The 22767-nt window shown below is 34.2% G+C and overlaps 1 protein-coding gene across 1 annotated transcript in view; it reads left to right on the forward strand.

The window, feature by feature from the left end:
- Window positions 1-22767, forward strand: part of CNTN5 (contactin 5) — a 570282-nt gene that overhangs the window by 417006 nt on the left and 130509 nt on the right. Inside the window, exons 12-13 of the mRNA XM_044919780.1 lie at window positions 4459-4586; window positions 6799-6974. Of these exons, the coding sequence (XP_044775715.1) occupies window positions 4459-4586; window positions 6799-6974 (304 nt within the window). The remainder of the gene's footprint in view (window positions 1-4458; window positions 4587-6798; window positions 6975-22767) is intronic.

Consider the following 22767-nt stretch of genomic DNA (forward strand, 5'->3'; position numbering starts at 1 on the left):
TTTACAATTGTTAGATCTTCTTGTTGGATAGACCCTTTAAGTAGGATATAGTGTCCTTCCTCATCTCTTATTACAGTCTTTGGTTTAAAATCTAATTTGTCTGATATAAGGATTGCCACCCCAGCTTTCTTTTGGTGTCCATTAACATGGTAAATGGTTTTCCACCCCTTCACTTTCAATCTGGGGGTGTCTTTGTGTCTAAAATGAGTCTCTTGCAGACAGCATATCAATGGGTCTTGTTTTTTTATCCAATCTGATGGCGTGTGCCTTTTGATTGGGGCATTTATCTCATTTACATTCAGGGTAACTGTTGAATGATATGAATTTAGTGCCATTGTATTGCCTGTAAGGTGACTGTTACTGTATATTGTCTCTATTCCTTTCTGGTCTATGTTAATTTTGGGCTCTCTCTTAGCTTAGAGGACCCCTTCAATACTTCTTATAAGGCTGGTTTCGTGTTTGCAAATTCCTTTAGTTTGTGTTTGTCCTGGAAGCTTTTTATCTCTCCTTCTATTTTCAATGACAGCCTAGCTGGATATATATTCTTGGCTGCATATTTTCTCATTTAGTGCTCTGAATATATCATGCCAGTCCTTTCTGGCCTGCCAGGTCTCTGTGGATAGGTCTGTTGAGAATCTAATGTTTCTACCACTGTAGGTTACATACCTCTTGTCCCAAGCTGCTTTCAGGATTTTTTCTTTGTCTCTGATTCTTGTAAGTTTTACTATTAGATGTCGGGGTGTTGACCTATTTTTATTGATTTTGAGAGGGGTTCTCTGTGCCTCCTGGATTTTGATGCCTGTTTCCTTCCCAAATTAGGGAAGTTCTCTGCTATAATTTGCTCCAATATAACTTCTGCCCCTTTCTCTCTTTCTTCTTCTTCTGGAATCCCAATTATTCTAATAATGTTTCATCTTATGGTATCACTTCTGCCCTCATGATCCAGTAGTTGTTTATCTCTCTTTTTCTCAGCTTCTTTATTTTCCATCATTTGGTCTTCTATATCAGTGATACTCTCTTCTGCCTCATTTATCCTAGCAATTAGAGCCTCCTTTTTTGATTGTACCTCATTAATAGCCTTTTTGATTTTGACTTGGTTAGATTTTATTTCTTTTATTTCTCCAGAAAGGGTTTCTCTAGTATCCTCCATGCCTTTTTCAAGCCCAGCTAGTATCTTTATAATTGTCATTCTGAACTCCAGTTCTGACATCTTACGAATGTCTGTATTGATTAGGTCCCTGCAGTCGGTACTACCCCTTGTTCTTTCTTTTGAGGTGATGTTTTCCATCTTGTCATTTTGTCCAGAGGAGAAGAGATGAATGAGAGAACAAAATGCTAATAGGGTAACAACGACCCCAGAAAAATAAACACTAAACAAATCAGAAGAGACCTGAAACCAGGAGAAAAGAAAGGGAAAGAAAGAAAAAAGAAGAAAAAAGAAAAAGATTTAAAAAAAATATGATCAAATATGATCAGGCTGGTGTATAGATCAGTGCCACACACTAGATTTTGGGTGTATTTTGGTCTGTTAGAAGAAAGTGCCTCCCAAAATTTTAAAGAAAGAAAAACTTATATATGTACAAAAATAAGGGTAAATATGATGAAGGGATGGAATATGACTGTAAAGATGAAAATTATAAAAGATTTTATAAAAGGAATTGATAAGATAAGAACTTGGTTGAAAAAAGAAAGAAGAGAAATTAAAAAAAAATAGGGAGAGAATGTGATCAAGCAGAATACTAGAACAAAGCCATACACTAGATATTTAGGGTATATTTTGGTCTGTTAGAAGCAACTGTATCTCAAAATTTTAAAGAGAACAACATATATATATATATATATATACCAAAAATAAGATTAACTACTATGAACGGAGAGAATATGACTCTAAAAATGAAAAATAAAAAAGATTTTTTAAAAAGGGATTGATAAGATGTTGGTTGAAAAAGGGAAAAAGAAAAATTTTTTAAAAAAAGAAAAAGAAAATTAAAAAAAATAACTTTGAAAGACTAAAGAATCATAGGAAAAAAAGCCATGAATTCTATGTGCTGTAATCCCCTAGTGCCAGAGTTCTGTTCTCATTGATCAGTAAACTTGGTCTTGCTGGGCTATTCTTTCTGATCTTCTGGGGTAGCAGCCTGTTGCAGTGGTTTTCAAATGTTTTTGCTGGAGGCGGAATTGCCCCGCCCTTGCCGTGGTCTGGGCTACATAATCTGCTTTCAGTACAGCTTTGGAGGACGAAAGTGAAAATGGCGGTCTCCCAATCTCTGCCCTCAGGAGCCAAGAACTCGGGGCCCCACTCCTCAGTGAGCCCCCAGAGAAAAGCAGTCAATCACTCCTGTGTCTCCGGTCTCTGGCCACACTCCGTGCTCAGCCTGTGACTGAGCATTTCTATCTCTGGCACACACCCCTGTGTGGAGTCTCCAAACCCAGCAGATTCCTGCGGTGTGCTCCTGCACTGCTTCACCCAGGGGGGAGGGGACTCTCCCCAGATCTGCTGCTTGTTGGGCCCCTGCTCGAAGAGCAGTGGCCTGACTGTGCTGTGGATCATGTTTTATAGCAACCCTGAGCTGAGAGCCCACTCCTCAGCTCCATCTCTGCAGCTGGCTTCCCTGCTCCGATATCTGGGAGATTTGCCGTACTCAGGCACCCCTGGTCTTTCTGTGACCCCGAGTGTCCTGACACGACACTGTCCCGGCGAGGGTTCCACCCCCTGCTTAGCCACTGGAGCGATGTCCCTCAGCAGAGCCGACTTCTAAAAGTTCCGATTTTGTGCTCCTCTTCTCTATCACTTGCCAGTAACCGGCTGATGGAGGGCCCCTCCCCTGCCGTCTATCTTCCCTAATATCGCCTCAGATTCAATTCTCCGCATGTCCTACCTTCCAGAAAGTGGTCGCTTTTCTGTTCAGAGAGTTGTTGCTATTCTTTTCTTCAATCTCCTGTTGAGTTCGTAGGTGTTCAGAATGGTTTGATCCCTATCTAGCTGAATTCCTGGGTCCAGACAAAATTTAGGTCTCCTACTCCTCTGCCATCTTGCTCCTCCTCCCACATTATATATCTTTTAAGGACACCATGTTTTCCAAATGTCTGAAGATAGTTTCTCTCCTAGACATAAAGTATAAAAGCAAATTCTCTATTCCTAGTTTGGCTTGCCTCTAAGTTTGCCTTCCTTCTTATGTTGTAAAGAAGTTTTGATATATATTGAAAAGAGTATGATGTTTTTAAACTGGTATCTTTACTGACAACAATATGTAAATATAAATTCATAAGCAATAGTCAGCAACCTAGAATCTAATCCAATTGTAACAAGGTCCAATGCTTTCAATAACTCAGTTCTGGGTGATTGGCAAGCTTGAATAAATATTTTAAAATAACATGAAGGATGTTGAGTAAACATATTTAACCTGTATTCTTCTTTCTTAAAAAGCATATTATCATATTGCCATTGAATAAATTATTCTTTTCAGAACTAGGGAAATCCAATTTTAGGATTTTAAGTTCAATAGGGCCACTGGTTCTTACCAAACACCTGTTACTTCCTCTTTCCTAAAAGTCAGTCCAAACTCTAGTGGCATATCAAATAAAACCACAACAGCCACTTTTATTTCATTTCAGGTGACTTGAGAAAGTTGATGCATTGGTGGAAAATTGGGTTATATTTCAGGAGCATAGAAGGGAGAAAAAGACAAAAGTACTAATTAACTTTGAAATCCATATATTTCTGGGATGATGAATACACAGGATAATACGGTAATCCCAAATGTCAAGCTCATTTTCACCGAACTTCTAAAAATTTTTAATAATGCTTTAATTTTTCACCTTCATATAAGACTCAAGGTCCACTTTTAACAAAGGTCTCAAAAAAGCCCAAATGCAAACTCAGGTATCATGTTTTTATATTTTAAAAGTGCAGTGTGAGCAGCCCAGGTATCAGGTATCAGGTCTCGTTTTCATACCCTTGCTGCACTAGTGGCACTGTAGAGAAACCACCATAAATCATCTCTTGGCTGTATACAATTAATTTTATGTTCTGTACTTGTCTTCCTCTATGTTTTTATGCTGTTTCTATTTATATTTGATTTTTGAGGTCACTCTGGGTTTGAAGTAAAATACTCAAGTTTCATATTAAAATATCACTGGGTGTTATTATAGTATAAGTTTTAATAACCAAATTCAGGGTCACCTTTTCCCACAAGTTTTAACATTAACTGTCAAAAAGTGTCAAAAGAAAAATAACCTGTAACTCCCTAACCTTTTTAAATAAAAGAAGATATTAAGTGCATTTATTGCATAATTTCTTGAAGGGTAAAACATTTCTACTATCATTGCATATTTTCACAGTGATCCCTTTATCTTATTTATTATTATCTTGGAGGTGGTTTCAGACATCATCAGAACTTTTTACCACTTAGCTGATTTACAGTAAAAGAGGAAAAAACCTTTTTTAATAATTTTCAGAATAGCTATTCTTCCAGACGGAAGTCTACGGATCCTAAATGCTTCTAAATCAGATGAGGGAAAGTACGTTTGCCAAGGGGAAAATGTCTTTGGTTCTGCTGAAATCATAGCCTCAGTATCTGTAAAAGGTAAGAAAATGTGGCTAACCATGTTATAAGCATAGTTTCACGGCTTTGTCAGAAAGCGAATAAATATAATATGCATGTAAAATGTGTTTACACGTATGTGTGTGCATGCTCCTATTGATAAGGTACATTGCAAACATAGAACTAACACAGCCAAATTGTCCTTTTCCATTATTTAGAAGACCATGAAGGAAAGAACACCTTGTTGGTAAAAACTTAAATATTTTGCTTTGAACAAAATATGTGAGGAGACAAAGAAAGCTTTCTGAAGTTTTACTGGATGTCTCAAAATTTAAAAGTATTCCAACAGTATAAAACTGTATCTCCTCTATCAAGGTTAATTTAAACATCAATCAGTAATATTCCTTTGTTATCACTGCAACTGGGGATCTGGGGCAGAAAGGAGTAGCAGAAGGAGGACATGAATATGTGGTGTCAGAGTGTGTATCAGATATATGGTTACCTGACCTGCTCTTTGGTGTTTGCATCAATGGAATTTTTTAAACACTCTCATTTTTTAGTGTTATAAATATTGGCACTTAAATGTTTCTGTTAGTCTTCTAGTTCTAACATGAACTAGATTTTGGCCTAGAACAATTTTTGAGACTACATATCATTTTTTCGTACCAAGAAAATCTCATACGTTAGACAGAAAATCCCATCAATTGGCAAAGAAATATTTTTCACAACTGAACTCTATCTTCAATCAACTTTTTCCACGTAGGCATGTATTATATAGTGAATCATACCTGGCTATAAAAACATAGAAATGTTAACTTTTCTTTTCCTTAGGAAATAAAAGGTCTTTAAAATAGCCAGCTCTCTGATATTTTAGAATATTTTTAGAAAAGAAGCAAACATTAACAGAAGGAAGGAAGATAATTTAAATGATAACTTCTTTTATAGTATACATTATGGGAATCCAACTCTATCTTCTAGTCTGTGCCTTATTGTGCTAAACAATCTTTGTTACAATGAAGCAATGCTGGATTCACAGACATTTTTTAAATAATAACAAAACATTTTTCTGTTAATCACAAGTTAAATGGGATATTTAGTTACTCAGAACATTCCATTTCTTACAAAGTTAAACTACAATATGCTGTGATTATCTGATGAAGCCAGAGTTTAGAAAGCCACAAGGAATATCTGACTTCTAGAATGTTAGTATTTACATTCCTTTTCTGGTATTGCACTTTCCTCTCTGACTGCTTAGAAAGATGTTGCATATTAAAGGATCTTATCAATGGTTAAGAATGGTTCTTTTTTCAGCCTATGCTATTGCCAAAAACAGAGATAGAATAGGAAAATTAACCTAATTTTTAATCATTTGTGTCAGTTTTCTTGAGATATCTACAATCAGGAATCTAATTAGGAAGAAAAACTAAATCAAAATCTATCTCCATCACCTCCCTACTTTATTAAAAAAATCAAATTTCAATTATTGGATCACTAGCTTAAGTAACAGCAGTATTAGCCTTTATTGGCTCTAAACACAATAACAGTGTATCTATTTTTTTTAAAATTTAATTGAATCATTAAGTAATTAAACACACACATTTTTTCCTCAAAAAATTTTTCCCTTCAAAAATTTGCCTTTTGTTCTGTATCTCAACTAAGTGATCCACAATTTATCAAGAGCGATTATTTTATAATCAGCTAGTGGTGCTTTTTCTATTCATAAAAGGGTTTTGTAGACTATAAAGCAAGTGTAAGTTAGTATAGTAACAATATTATATTTTTATCTCTGTGAAAATAGTAATTTGAGGAGAAGTGCTTCCTATAACCTTTAAAGAAGTGAACTCACCTGAACTATTCTTCCTTAGATATGTTAATATTTTTTATTGTAAAAATCTTTTTACTTATACTTAATGATCCTTGAAGGTAGACAGGGAGGCTACAGCTTTTTTTTTCTAATTTTCCCTCTTCAGGAATGCCAAATGCTGCTTATCATTATGTATTTTCTTGTCTTTTTTGTCCAAGTTTGCTTCTTAATAGGAATAGTAACTTTTAAATCATCAGTCCCCTACACAAGTATAGTAAAATGCCCTAGCATACAAAAAAGGTAATATTTCAATTAATAATAGTTTACTTAAAGATGTATCTAGAGCAACCGCATTGAATAGATTCTCTAAGTTTTTCTATTACTTAAAATAGAAAATACAGGAAATACTGTGTGTTGATTATGTTAATTAATGTATTTTTATTTCTATAGAACCTACAAGAATAGAACTTACTCCTAAAAGAACAGAATTAACAGTGGGAGAAAGCATTGTCCTTAATTGCAAAGCAATTCACGATGCTAGTTTGGATGTCACTTTCTACTGGACACTAAAAGGACAGCCTATTGATTTCGAGAAAGAAGGTGGACATTTTGAAAGCATCAGGGCCGTAAGTTAATACACTTTTATTTGTTGAGTACTAATAATTTTTAAAACTTACACTCAAATGTAAAACTTTCTTATCTATGAAATGCTACGGAAAAATAGGAAAAAAAATCAATTTGATTAAATTACTTTCATTATTACATGTTACGTCAAATTAAAAGTATTTTTTTAAAACCCAGTAAGAAATTGGAAATACTTCATTATGCAAATCTGGTTTCTTTCCACTTTTATTTACTTGATTAATATCATCAATATTTGCACATTACTTCTTAGAAGTTATATTGCTACATACTAGTGTTATTTAAAGCAGTCTTACCAGTAATTATGATTCAATAAATAAATGAAATAATCCTTCCTGTCCTACTCCTCAAGAAATAGTAATTTTGGAGATTCTTTAATTCCTCGCAGGAATTAAACATGAGTGTAGATAAAGCTTAAACATGCAACCAATAGTCAAAAATCCACACCAGCCTTAGATAAACATTCACAGGTATATTTGTTTCAAGTCCCTTTTTTGTAATATCTATGTGGCAATCAATTAAATGAAGTGGGAATCTTTTGAACCAAATCCTATAGTATAGAACACCACAGTGTTCTCAATAAAGAAGTGAAAAAAGACCTCCTTCCTGCACACTCTTGTATAACATAAAAGAGTGACAGAGTGACAAAGGAGAGAGAGAAGGAGGATGGAACTAGGGTAATCGAGAGATATTTTGGCTGAAATATCTTTTTATATTGGCTAAAGAGATGAATCCAAATGTAATTTATGCCTGCAAATCCGATTTAAAATGCTTCTCTATACTTATTAGTATCCATATATTCTTCTCTAGACGCTTTGGGAAGCACTAGAAAACCACAGCTGTAGTAAGACCAAATATATAAAGCTCAATTTAGACTGAATTTCATTTTACAGGTAATATAATACAGTGAAAAAGTCCTACACCCAAAGTCAAGTCCCAGCTCAATCCCTAATCAGCTTTGTAACAAAAAGCCAGTCACGTCGCTTTCCTGGGCATTAAAACTCATAGAGAAGTGAAGTGAATGAGTTGTACCAGAAAATTTCTAAGGTCCCTTCTCACTCTAGAATTTGATAAATTTATATTAGTAGAAGAATGAAAATGAGCTATCTTTGTTGCATTTGCCAGTTTAACTAAAATTAAACATTTTCGGGGCGCCTGGGTGGCTCAGTTGGTTGGGCAACTGCCTTCGGCTCAGGTCATGATCCCGGAGTCCAGGGATCGAGTCCCGCATCGGGCTCCCTGTTCGGCGGGGAGTCTGCTTCTCCCTCTGACCCTCCTCCCTCTCATGCTCTCTCTCTCCCATTCTCTCTCTCAGATAAATAAATAAAAAATCTTTAAAAAAAATAAAAATAAAATAAAATAAAATGAAACATTTTCTTCTACATTTATCTTTTCATCCTGATTTACTTTGAAAATAATGGGAGAGAATATATATAAGAAATAATTACCAACTGCATTATTTAGATCTAACCAAATAAATTAATTTTAATTATTAATGTTTATGTTATATGTAAAATAATTAGATCATGTTAAATTAAACTCATTTTCCTCTAATTTGTGACTTTCCTTTTTCCTTTACATGGGGTTAACAATTCCTTCAAGATTGTGAACAAATAAAACAGAACCAGAAAAATGTGATACAAAAATATCACATTTGAAAACAAAAAAATATACCATCAAAAATATATCTTTTTAGGATTATCTGTAAGCATTCTTTTTGGGTGATCAGCTGTATAAATTAAAAATATGTCTAAAATGAATATTGCTTTTTTTTTTCATGTAAACAGTTCCCTTCTTTATTTTAAAATACCAACAAAGAAATTAATCGTCCTGGTAAAATTATCTGAATTCTTGTTTCTGTCTCTTAAACATTACCACTCTGGTTTGATATCATTCCTTTGTAGCAATAAATATTTTATCTTTTTCATGAGGTTGGGGGTTAATAATACCTGTTGTTTCCCTCTTTATATATATGCTATTCTTGCCCTGAAGTAGTATAAAATTGACTCCTTACTCCATGCAAACTTGTATGGTTACAAGCCATGTTAAAATTAGGCTCTGTATTATAGAAGTGATAAGAAACTATCGAATAGAAGAAAAAAGTAAAGCAAATTACATACTGAGAAGTGAAAAAATATTTAGCTTTAAGGTAATTGAGCATTCATCCCTTTTAGTGTATGTAGAATAATTAATAGAAATACGTATGTACTTAAAAATATTTGGAAGCTTCAAAACTGCAAGGTGTAAAAGAAATTATCTTCCCTTTTCTCTCAATTACCTCAAACATTGATTGGGCCTCGTCCGGCTTCAAGGATATACACTGGAAAAAATTCCATTTTATGACGTTGAGAATGCAGACAGAAGAAAAAAACATTCTATCCCCCAAATCATATGTTTTAGAAGGAGAAATAAAAGTGTTATAAAAAAGGGAGATTTGGGAAGGCCTCTGGACTTGTGGGCTACCTTCTGTTTGAGAGGCCAACTGAAGACTCTGGAAATAAGAGGGACAGGACAGAGCTCGGAAGGGAAGGTGTTCCATGGCCTCCTCTGAGTTTCAAAGGAGAGCCATTGAAGGGACCTGAGGGATCCTGGCTAGCCCAGCAGAGTAAAAAAAGCCAAACAGATTCAGGGACTCAAGCAGGAACAGATGTGCCTTTGACTGTACTGACTGCTCTGGGACCTCACCCACCAGTGGGTGATTGAAGAGGGGTAAATCAGAAAAGAAAGGGGGGTATACTTTTTAACATTAACACTTCATAATGTCAACTGAAACAACCAAACTTCTGGGGGGTGGGGAAGTACCAATGGTGTTGATATTTAGCATCTTGTAGATGACAAAATGCAGGTTAATGAAGTTCTTTACTTTCAACTCATTGTACTGGTGTTAACAGTCATTGTTTTTTAGCTAGAGCTCTAGACACATTTTTATGTGTAGCTATCATAACACCTATATACAATGCTACATACACTTTTGTTTTAAATAAAATAGCCTTCAGACTGCATTACAAGAGAGTGGGTAAACATATAACACATCCAGTTAAAAAAAATAATAGCTATCGCTTTGAATTTTAAATTAAAACATTTATAATGAAAATGTTTCTATTTCCCTTGCCCCTTTTACTTACTCCATGTTCTACAAATCCAAGAATTTGACTGATTTGAAGTGAATCCAAATTACTAAAGCCACTGTTAAAAGGGTCCAAGCAATCCATTAGTACATATATAAACATTTAATCCAATTCATCTGTCACTTTTTTGGCAATGATAGGAATTAACTAAATGTGGCAAATTAGTGAGGCTATTCTTAAGATTTTAATTTCAGTTCAGCTTTACAAGCTAAGTGCTGTGGAGGATCAAAGTAAAAGACACAGAGAACCTTGTGCATATGGCTGGCAGGAAGAGTTGGAATTTGAACCTGACCTGAATAGGTGGGATTCTGCCAGATGGCGAGGAGAATAAATGTATCTCAGACAGAGAGAGTAGGTAAAGCAAGGACAGACAGGCAAAAAAGTTTAGAGCATGTTTCAGGAGCAGTGAGGAACCACTGGCCCTGACGGCACCGTGAGGGCACATACTACACAGTAAGTCAATATTTTTTTAATAAATTTTTTAAAAAGCAGCAGAGACCTTATTATAAAAGGCACTGATTTTCAAGCCATGGAATTGGAGTTGTGTTTGGAAAGTAGCAGGGACTCATGTGATTCAGATTTGTTTTTTTAAGAAGACAATTCAGACAGCTCTGGGGAGCAGGAATTATACAGCTTGTGGATTTTATATTCATTCTGGTTAAGCAATGAGGAGTTGACCATTACAAGCGTTGGCCTTAAATAACCATCCCATTATCAAATAAGGCATTTGCAATTGTGTTTTGACGTAATGGCTTATGTTGGCCAGAGGTCTACAGGAACCTCTTAATACTCTCAGGATGTCTGGACAGCACCTGAGCATGGCCAGGTAGCTCCAAAGCTGCAGTCACAGTCTTAATGGAGAACTGTAATGACCAACTGTTTTTCATAGACTTGAAATTCCTAATTGTTCATTAGAGATGTAAGCTTTTTTCTAATCTTTATAATGTGTAAAGAACAGTTGCACTGAATATATGGCAACCTGCAATTTTCTGTTTTTTGGAAGAGAAAAACTCAAACATTTGTAATCAGGATGGTCTGCTAAAGAAGAATTGCCCTTTCCATTGTGAATTCTCTCAACCTGCTAAGTTGTAACTAAATGGACAACCAAATAAAAGTGCATTATTTGAATGGTCCTTCATATTTACCCAATTCTCTGGTTGTAACAATATAACCGGAAGGCATAGTAGGGATATTCGACCCCATTTTTTTTAATGAGAAAACTAAAACATAAGACTTTTCCAGGCCACATGAATACTAAATTAGGGTGACAAGATTAAATACAGTGTGATTTTTGGAACTGCATTATTTATTGGTTCTTCTTTATAAAGCTTACCTTTTCCATATTCATTGATCATATGTGTTCATCCCTTGTCTATAAACTGTGGGAAATAAAAATAAAAGGATGATTTGGTTCTAGTCTTTAAGAAATATAAAGATAACATAGAATATTAAGTAATTCAAGAAAAATATGACTATAAAGAAGCAATTACTATTTTTTTCATTACAGCCAAATATTCTTGGAAGCCAGAAAAGAAACAGATTAATGTGAATTTTTATCACTGGAGGGAAACAAGTAAAGGAATTAATTGAGCACTTACTATATGCCAAGTACTCAGCTAAAAAAATATATATATATATATAATACATATATATTATACATGCACACACACACAATAGCTTATCAATTCCTCATAACAATTATATGAAGTAATATTATTTGAGGAGAAGGTGCTACCTGACTTACATCTCATAAGGATAGGAAAAGAAAAAAGAGAAAGGCAACTTAAGATGGGAAAAGATACTGTATCTCAGGGCTGTGAGGGATATTGGAGATTATAGAGTTTGCCCTAGGGTGATACTCCATCAGTATATTGGTGTCTGATGGAACATTTTTAGTGATGAGTAACTCACTCCTATGAAATAGTCCACTCCATTACCAACCAGATCTGATGTCAGAGCATTGGGAAATAGAAGGAACTATGATAATCTGTATACCAAGCATAGGAATCATTAAGGAACATACCTGGTTCATATCCATGGTGTTTGTGGAATATTTGATACATAAAAAGGGACTAGAATACAAATTCTTCAATGTCGTAAGGATTTTACACTAGCTGAATAGTTCTAGCCTATGTCAATCTTCCTATTATGGTTACTTCTGTTCCTAGCTTATCTTCTTAGTAATTAACATCTATTTCCTAAGCATTGTAAAATGCTCAGAATGGAAGACAGTAAGTGCTCAATGGGTTCCATTCTCTTTCCTGATGGATCAATGTTAATGTTGTAAAAATGAATGAAATCATCAGACATATTGCCAAGGTTTGCTAAGGCACAAAGTTCTGAGGACCTCTCAAGCACGGGCTGCATCCTCTTCTTCCTCATATTAGCAGGTATAAATCATGGAGGCCTTTGTAACTAATCAGATAATGTATGAAAGGACAGAGGATCAGTAACTCTATCAAAGGCACACATTTTCTTTCACTCATTCTACTCACTAGTAATATTTGTACTTTAAAGTAGTATGTCCTCCTGGACTCTGAACCCTGCCTTCTCCCTGCCTGACAAAGGGCTTGTCCTTCCTCATCACTTGATTACTTGCCTCCTGGATCTTTGTGTTGCTGTGAATCCCAGAATCCTGGTAATCCACCAGCTTTCTGTTCTCGGCTGTAAACTTTTGACTGGCACATATTTGCTTTATAACCTCTTTCCTAATCTTTCATCTAACTTAACAAAAGAAGTCACTTTGTCATTTTAATAGGACAGAATAATCACCAATCAAATCTTGGTCTCTAAGAAGGAGAGAGATTATCCTCAAAGGCCTTAGAATTTTCAGACCATTCTAGGAAAATGTGCCACATCCATTCTCCCTACTTGTCTGTGTTAGAGAAAAATTCCTGCACCTGCTCACTATCTTCTCAAAGTAGTAATAGTTCCCATAGCAAAAAAGAATGCCCATTGTTTTTAGTATGTGTATATGTTTCATGTAGTCCTATGAACACGAACAAAGTATGCCATTAAAATCTATTATTCTATAACGTTTTATATATTCATGAAACAAGCTAAACTGTGGGATCCCTAAAAGCAGAAGCTAATATGCTGTTTTATTTTTCATTACTTTGCACTATGGATGTCCACAGAATAACCGCTTGGTCAACATTTGCTGAATGAAAAAATAATTTGATGTAAAGCATTTTCTAAGCTTAGCCAACTATTGCATTATTTCAGAAATTTTTGATATAGTTAAGTACTGCATAAAATGCTGTTAAATCCTATTATAAGAGAATAGTTTCTTTGCTTTTTCATTTTTGACACAAAATTGGATGTTCACTTGAGCAAAATTTGGAATGGAATGAAAGGTGACCTCTAAGACAGTTGATTATTGGAAGACCCTTCCCTAGTCCCTGGGAATGTCATCTGAGTAATCTGTGGGTCATAATACCACCAGGATCGCAGCTGAGTGGTAACACCATGTTGATGATCCACCTCCATTTACTCTGATTGGTAGGTTGTCCCACAAAGCAAAATTTGAAGTGAGCCTCCTCATAGTTGGTCAAATGTAGCAAAATCAGGTAATGCTTCCATTATTACATATAAAAAGACAGCTGTAGCCATCCAAATCACAGGCCTCACTTTGTTCATTTAAATATAGTCCACAAAAACAAACTTTCTGGGTGTGGTATTATGGTGAAAATACAGAGCTTTTTTGTTCATTTAAAGGTCCATTTTTGACAGCTGTTTTATCTTTATGATACATTTACATAGCATATGGGTGATATGAAAAGTTACTAGTTTCTCTTCAGTGTTTTTAAGTGAACAACTACAAGTTTACATTTTTATTATTGTTTTTCTGAGAGAGAGTGAAAAGAAAAATAAAGCTTCTTGATAGAGAAAGGCAATTTTAGTGTAGGCCATGCCAGGAAAAATCTGATCAAAAGCCTATGTTCTGTGATCTCTGAGGGGATAAAATACCACACTTTCTAGAGATTCTCATCAGAGCCAGTTGGATGTTTCAAGTTATTGGATTGGGAAAGGGGGGAATGAGAAATAGAAAACACTCCTTACCTCTTAATAGAATTCGCTTTCCTGGATTGTAACTCCACAAATTAAATATGCTATTAGCTCATTAAGAAGTGCTTACCTGAGAAAATAAACAGATAAACAAACAAACAAAGAAGTGCTTACCTGTCTAGGACTCCATAATTTTTTCCTTTTGGAAGTTTTGTTTTTGTCCAAAATTATTTTTCCATCCCATGCATGTATTAACTCAGACTGTATTTCTATAATACTATATTCTCCTTGGGTTGTTTTTTTTTTTTTAATCCAACCAAAGGAAGAATTTAATCTGGAATAAAGTGCCTGTTTCTTTGGAAATGCAATCATTGGTAGACCCCAATAGGTTTTTGAACTATGTCATTGATTCAGTGATGTTTATTAAAATAAATTTTCACCTAATTCTAAACCATTTTCAATAATGAATTACTTAGACTTACTAGTTTTTACAAACTTCTGATATAAATTTTCACACAAAATAACACTCCAAGTATTTGGAGTTTCATTTCAGAATTTCCATTGTATCTATTCATTATTACTCTAAATTTCTATTAATTGTCCTGCAACTGTACATTGATGAGTAATCAATGGATCTTGACTCTGGAACTACTTCCCTGTCCCAATCTAATAAAGTCTTATTTTTATAAGACAGCAAATATCTTTATAAATTATCTATGTACTAAACAGCTTAAAATAAATATGTAAACAAAAGTCTCTTTAAATCATAAAACTATAGTTTTCCAGGTGTATGAAATGAGTACCTAAATTATCATCAAAGCCTAATACTCCTTTTCTCAATACTCCAGTTTTGCACACAATGTTTGCTTTTATTTATTTTTTAAGAGGATGCTATTCAAATCTCAACAATTTTTAAAAATACCTCTGTCTTCCTCTTGTTTTCTTGTATTTCTCTCTCTTTCATATTCATATTGATTTGTGGGCCTGCTTAAATGAATTGTATTAGGAAGGACAACTAATTGTGTCCATTTTAACTGAGGATACCTTGGGCCACTGGGGCAGATACCATGGTGTATTGCCCAAATTCTCCTTTCAAAATTGAGGTACACCCTTCCTAAGCCATTGAAACTATCGGTGGTTGCTAACTCTCACCAGAGTCCCTCTCTGGGAATTGCCCTCAGCCAAAAAGAGGTATCTGACCCAAGTTATGACCCAACTCTCCAGTCCATGCCCAAGTGTAGGGATGATGAACGCTTAGGGATGATTATAAAGGATAAGCTGAAACCTTTGCTATGAATGCATTATAGTTAAACACCCCCTCTGCTCAATTCTAGTTTCTTCATTTTTTCCACAAATGTTGATCCCAAAGTCATTCCTTAATGGAGTCTTCATCTCAGAGACTGTTTCTCTGAAACCCTGACCTGAGACAGCCACAATGGCAAATGCCACCACTAAGAAAGCACTGGAAACAGAGATGAGTAATAATAAAAATAATTATAATAGCTCTCATCCACTGGATGCCTACAAGATAACTGGCAACATGCTAAATTTTTCAAATGTTATTTCATTTACTTCTCACAAATACCCTATGATGTAAGACTTGGTTTTGTTTTTATTTGTGGTTTTGTTTTTCACAAAAGAAGAAAAGGGAAATAATATTTTAAATTTCCTACTTTCTCAGTAAGGTTAGTGTTAAATTATAGTAAATATCCTTCATTATATTTAAAATTTGTGGGTCAATTATTCTCACTGCTGGGAAGATTTGCATATATTAATCTTAAAATCACTCACTCCTATAAGGTTTATACTATGATTATGTGGTTACATTTATACGATGCAAGTTTTTTTTCCCTAATATTTGTAAACTTTACTATCGTGAGCCATCTCCTGTCACTTTGCCAAAAATATGTTTCTGTTATGTATATTTTTAAAGGCAAGCCTGCAAATCAGACTCTTTAATGTTTACTTAATCATTTCAGAATAAAATTGAAGCAGTTTCATTACCCAATTAAGACCTAGGCTAAAATATATAAATTAACTTTTACATCATGAAGAGAATTTTTACCCTTCCTCTTTTATATGTATTATTTCATTCAATTCATACAACAACATTGTGAGTCAGGCAAGTAATATATAAGTAAAGCGCTGAGCCCCAGGAAAGACTAGCGATGAGGGGCCTCACTGCTGAGGTTCTGGGCAACACAGGCACATTTATGACACGGCCACCGTTACCATTTAAGCTTCTTTGAGCTTAAAACTTCATTGCCGTGAATGCTGTTCCAAATATGGTTTGATGTTTCAAAACAAAGATATGAAGAATGAAAACTATCTGAAACTCTTCACTGTCATTTTGAAAATTGAGGACATAAAGAGATTGTTTCTTCTCTATAGTTTTACCTCTTTAGCTGGGCAGCTTAGCCTATTTTTACCTTACTATTTGATCACTATTAAAACATTAAAATCATATGTTCTGCAAGATCAAATCACCAAATTGTTAAAAAAAATCCTCTCACAAAAGTTACTGAGAATGAATTGAAAAACAGCTTAAAATATCCTCCCATACTTGCCTCTTCAAATGTTCTGTGGGTGTGTTTTCCCATTAATTAAAGCTCACTCTTCTGGCTGTTGTAATTGTATCATTTTACAGTATATGAACCCGATTTTATCAACTTCTCCTTTTAGTTTTTGAACGTTCTCTTAAAATGGATATGAGATGCACTATATTACATTGCTTTTACTGCTGAAGATGAGGCAAAGAATGTAAAGTTACAAAGGTCACAACCATTCTTCTGAAGAAATTAGCTTAGAGAATAAATAAATATTTGTAGAGTTGCTAAAGGAATCAACAAAGGTAGGAGTAGATGAACTAAAAACCAGCCAGTGAGAGTAGGTCGCTTAGAAACAAGTGTCAACAATACTATCTAAATCTAAATCTTTTTTATTATTGTTAACCAAGGAAAGTTTCTAACTTCTATTAAAGTTATAAAGAATGCCAGTTATCAATAGTTTATTCATTTTGCTTCACATGAAAATTTAAATATTTTTGATACTGTGCTAAAAGTAATTGTTTTTTTTGTTTTGTTTTGTTTTTTGGAAGTAATAACCACAGGAGTGGGTAATAAAAAAGAAATACACAATGGATTCTAGTTATCATGTTGAAGCAATACTGATATGTTTTATAAGTTTTCTGTTATTTTTAAAAACTACGCTACATGTATCAGTGAATCCAGGGGATATAATTCAACCTGCAGAGGGATAAAATGCATAGTATAATAAGGCCCTTGGTATTAGCATTTTTAGCTTGTAGGAAAAATATATAAAAGAAGATTGTTCTTTTTAGTTTTTGAAAGCCTTAGTAAATAAAAGACTGTCCTTATTCTCTAATACCACATAAGGTTTAGGATTTTTATAAGCAAACATGGTTCAGTTTACATTTTGAAACACTATTGATATGTAAGTATTGTGTTTTAGACTGACTCCTATATTATTTCTCAGAGTGATTTTCAAAGAGTTGGTTTTTGAGAGGCCATTATTTTCAAGACATCTTTGAAATTCTACCTTTATTTTGCAATTTCCCTTTCTGCATCTGTTTTGTATTAAATTCTAAAGCATGCCTAAGTATTATGATGTGTTTAGCTTTTAGCTTTTCAAAATCCTCTAGTTTCTTTCATGCACTATTTTTATCATATTACAATACGAAAGTGAACTTTATGAGTCTAGAATTAATAACTCCGTAGGTAGCCTCTCAAGGATGTTTCCTGTCTTGTAAAAGGAAGAAGAGGAAATTTTGGAGATAACTATTGGGCTATTATTACTCACTTCCTTTCTTCATCTGATATCACTCACATAAAAGAAATGGAAAAGATCAACTTAGAGACTTTGAAAATCACAACACCTTTATCTTTAACAAAGAATTAATGGCTTTATAGAGTATTTTATCAGTGCACAGCAGATGAATTATAAATTTATCTCAGTTCCACATAGATTTATCAAGCACTTATACACCAGGCACCTGTCCAGGAACTAAGGGTTTTGTAGTAATCAATAACAAACATACTATGGGAGGTATATGAATATAATTGAGATAGAGCACTGATTTTGAGGAGCATAGTCTTAACAGAGAAGCAGGCATATAAACTGATATGTGGCAAGAACAATGGAAGAAGTGTGTTTAAGGAATTCAGTCCAAGTTATACATCATCCAACCTGTGGAAACAAGACTTTCCAAACTAAATGATACCTGAGCCTAGTCTTTTTTTTTTTTTAAGATTTTATTTATTTCAGAGAGAGAAAGAGAGAGCATGAGCGGTGAGAGGGGCAGAGGGAGAAGGAGAATCAGACTCCCCACTGAGCAGGGAGCTTAACCTAGTCTTACAGGATAATAGGAAGTATTGCAGGAAAAGCAGAGAGAAGAAGCTGAGGGGGAGAAGACATCGCAAGTGGGGACTGAGCATGAGAAAATATGAAAGATACTGAGGTTTTGTATACCAAATACTAATAACAGATGGTGCTCTTACAGTTACAGCAAACCTCATATAATATATTACTATAGAAATTTTATTTTAAAGGAAGCTGCTCATACCATCTTTGAAAGTTAAGTAAATGGTCATGATCATTCTTGGTTCCAATTAAAGCAAGTTACTTGTTCCTAGTAAAAAAGTAAAGGTGCCAGATTTTTCCAAATTAAATCCAGGGATAAATTGTATGTTTCTTAGCATAAGTGTATGTGTTTTACATAAATTTACATGTTGCTTGAAGCTTTCTATAGAGTATATAAAAAATAAATTAACTATTGCAATGTTAAGATTCAATATTCAGGGTCATTCCTGAGAAGCAGTATATGATTTTTTAAGGAGGCTTCTTGTTATTGTAGAGGCTATTACAAAAATACAAAACAGTTAAGGAAAACAGGCTAAAACCAGAATTTCTGCTTCCATGCACATTTATTCCTTTACTAAATTATATATATATATTTTGTCTTGTTCTTTTTTTATTATTATTATGTTATGTTAATCCCCATACATTACATCATCAGTTTTTGATGTAGTGTTCCATGATTCATTGTCTGCGTATAATGCCCAGTGCTCCATTCAATATGTGCCCTCTTTAATACCCATCACCAGGCTAACCCATCCCCCCACACCCCCCCCTCTAGAACCCTCAGTTTGTTTTTCAGAGTCCATCATCTCTCATGATTCGTCTCCCCCTCTGATTTCCCCCCTTCATTCTTCCCCTCCTGCTATCTTCTTCTTTTTTTTTTTAACATATAATGTATTATTTGTTTCAGAGGTACAGATCTGTGTATTTTTGAGGACAGGAATCATATCTGTCTTGCTAACCATTTTTGAGCACCTGGTATCATGCCTCGCAGATTATTTGCTAAATATTTGTTATATTAGTTATTATATAAACAACTATAATTTTATACTCATATATAGTGAGTTTCTCATTTCCCTGCTCATCTGTTAAACTACCATACTAAAAAAAAAAAAAAAAAAAAGGAATACACCAATACCAGGAAAAATTTTAGTACATTTTTTCACTTTACAAAAATTTAATGGTTACTGCGATGTGTATAGCACTACGTTAGGGCAGGAAACATGGTTCAGTAAAGTGTGATCTCTCTTTTAGAACTCCTAAACAAGATAGATTTTTAAATAACTATTTAATGTGGTAAGTGTTATAGTATTGAGACATTGTACTGTTGAGAAAAATAAACTGTGGAAGGGAAATTTGAATTATTAACCAAGTATGTCATTGGCAGAAAGATTTAATGTTCAATTGAATTTATTACTAAGTACATTATTAAAGGATATTCAATCAACTCGTATAAGGTAAGGTAATAATCTAACTGATAATTTCTAAATTACCCTAAAATCAAACTTTTTATCATCATACACCTTACACATCTGCAAAACCAAAAGAATTAACTATCTTGAAGCAGAATTACCTAAAATAATTTAGAATACATTAACGTGAAGATATAACATTGTACTAAGCAGTTCAAGGATTTCATATTAATAAGCCTAACTGAAACTATAAAATATCTTATCCTTTTTAACTGTTGATAGCCCCACAAATAAATAAAGCATACTGACAAATTTGTTTTAAAATACTTACCAAATACAGTGATAGTATTTTACACAAGCATTTCTGAAATCTGCAGTCTAATTGCCATTGTCCATCATTTAAGTAGTAAGGAATGCTGAAAGACTGGATTTTCTGAAGTAAGAGACTTGTGACATACTTTGCTCACTGTCCATCACATCCGTAATGATTCTGAACAGGCTACTGCAATGTCTTTAGTGTTTAAAATAAGTTTAGCTGGTTAGCATGGAACACTACATCAAAAACTAATGATGTAATGTATGGTGATTAACATAACATAATAAAATTTAAAAAATAAGTTTAGCTAGTGTTAGAGATGCAAGCATTTCAATAAGATGTTTCTATTTGTTTTTAAGAGTACTCAGGCAAAACACATTAAAAATCACTTTTTCTTAGCTAACTTTTTTTGGGGGGAGGGGGTGCCTGGTTGCCACATGTTGTCTCATACCAAAATTCTGACTGGAATAATCCTTTGGTGTGTTTATTTTTATATTTTAGTTATTGATATATAAATACCTTTAGAGAATATTTCACAGGTTAAATATCAATGAATACTTTTTGTACACATCTCCTTTTGTTTCCTGTGAATAACTATAAGAAAGTAATTAAGGAGTAGTTATCCTAAATATTTAGAGGTGAACATTAAACATAGTTTGTATTAGTTATTTTTGCTGCAAAATGAATCACTCAAAGCTTAGTGACTTCAAACCATCATTTATTTAGCTCGTGATTTTATAGATTAGCAATTTGGGCTAAACTCATGGTCTCAGCAAGAATCATTCATGCATCTGCAGTCAGCTGCTAGTCAACTTTGAGGCACTAAGGTTAATGGGTCAGCTGGCTACTGGCTAGGGTAACAGGGGCAAATGGGCTACATGTTTCTTGTCATCCAATAGGCTAGCCCAGGCTTGTTCACAGTTCCAAGGTCCAAGAGCAGAAGCATCATGATCCCTTAGGCCTAGGCTCAGGACTTGTTCAATATCAGTTCTGTCACATTCTATTATAAGGCCATACTGGATTCAAAGTGTAAGGAAGCAAACTCCTGCTGGGAAGAACTGCAAAATATTGCAGGCATTTTTGCAATCCACCACCATCCGTCGTCCTCTGGCCATGATTTTTTTACATTTCTTCAGCTTGCTTTCCAGGGTCCACAAAAGTCTCATTCAATTACAGTTCCAATTTCTGTTTTGTTGGCTTTTGCTGCAAAAAGAATTTCACAAAAATTATGACCCAATTCTATGGATCAGTAATTTGTGCTGGGCTTGGTTGTTTTCTCTGCTCGTCTCACATGGCTTATATATGCATCTGCAGTCAGCTATCAGGTCAGCTAGGAGTTGTCTGGGGAAGACAGCTAGGATGTTATGTCTCTACTCTAAGTGGTCTCCCACCCTATAGCAGGCCAGCCCAGGTTATACCACATGGTTGTTATCGGTTCCAAAATAGCAATCTCAAATGCACATGCACATTGCAAGCATCTGTTTGTTCCATGTTTGCTAATGTCTCATTGACTAATGCAAGTCACTTCATGAGGTACAGTGAGTATGGGAGGGGGTTACCTAGGGGTGTGGATCCAAGAAGGCATGAAAACTTTGGGGCCATTACTGCAACAGTCTACCACACAGTCGAAACAATTATCTGGGCCAAATGATCCTTAACTTCGACTATGCTATCATTTTTAAGACAAAACTAAAAGCTAGATCATACATGTGGTATTCTGTAGGGGAAAAATGAGCATTAAGAAACATAATCATTTGCACAACACTAAAATAACATGCTGTCACTACCAGCACAAAGTATATCAACTGCTCTATGTAGTCACTATCTGAATTAATTCTTTTTTATTGAATTAAGTTAATCCAAAGTGCTTGATCTGGCTATACAAAGTCATTTTTCTATTTTATATGGCTTGTGTTCTCTTTTTTAAAATATTAGGAATTTTAACACTTTACTTGTTAATAGAAAATTGGCAATAGTTAGAAAAAAAGAAATTAACAGAGAAATATTAATTGTTCAATTAAAAATGAATTAATCGGCATGTCAGGAAAATAGCATATTCTGAAGATAATTATAATATTTGCTACCTTATCTATCCTAAAATAATCCATGTTAAATGTCTCCTCCAAAAATTGGTGGTAGTGACTTTTGTGCTTAGTTATATTTTGATAAGAACAAAAGCATATATATGACTAATTAATGCTGAAAAGATTATGAATATATCCAAAAAGAGGAACATACTGAATATTCAAACCCAAAATAAATTCATAGGCTGTTTTAGCCAACATTTCCAGTTGTTGGTTGGTATCATAATTTTTACGAATTGTTGGTATCATAATTTTTGTTATCATTGATTTTGCTACAGCTTCAAGTGTTGAAGAGAATGGAAATATTTATAAAACTGCTCACAATCTAGAATTAAATGAAAAGCTTATCCTATAAAGCTATAATAACAGTAGGCTAATCCAAGGAAAATAGTAAAGGTGAAAAAATTAACTAGTTCAACTTCATATCATTTTCAAGTTATATATACATTTAA

Source organism: Neomonachus schauinslandi, chromosome 11 (genome assembly GCF_002201575.2).
Source record: "Neomonachus schauinslandi chromosome 11, ASM220157v2, whole genome shotgun sequence".
NCBI lineage: Eukaryota > Metazoa > Chordata > Mammalia > Carnivora > Phocidae > Neomonachus > Neomonachus schauinslandi.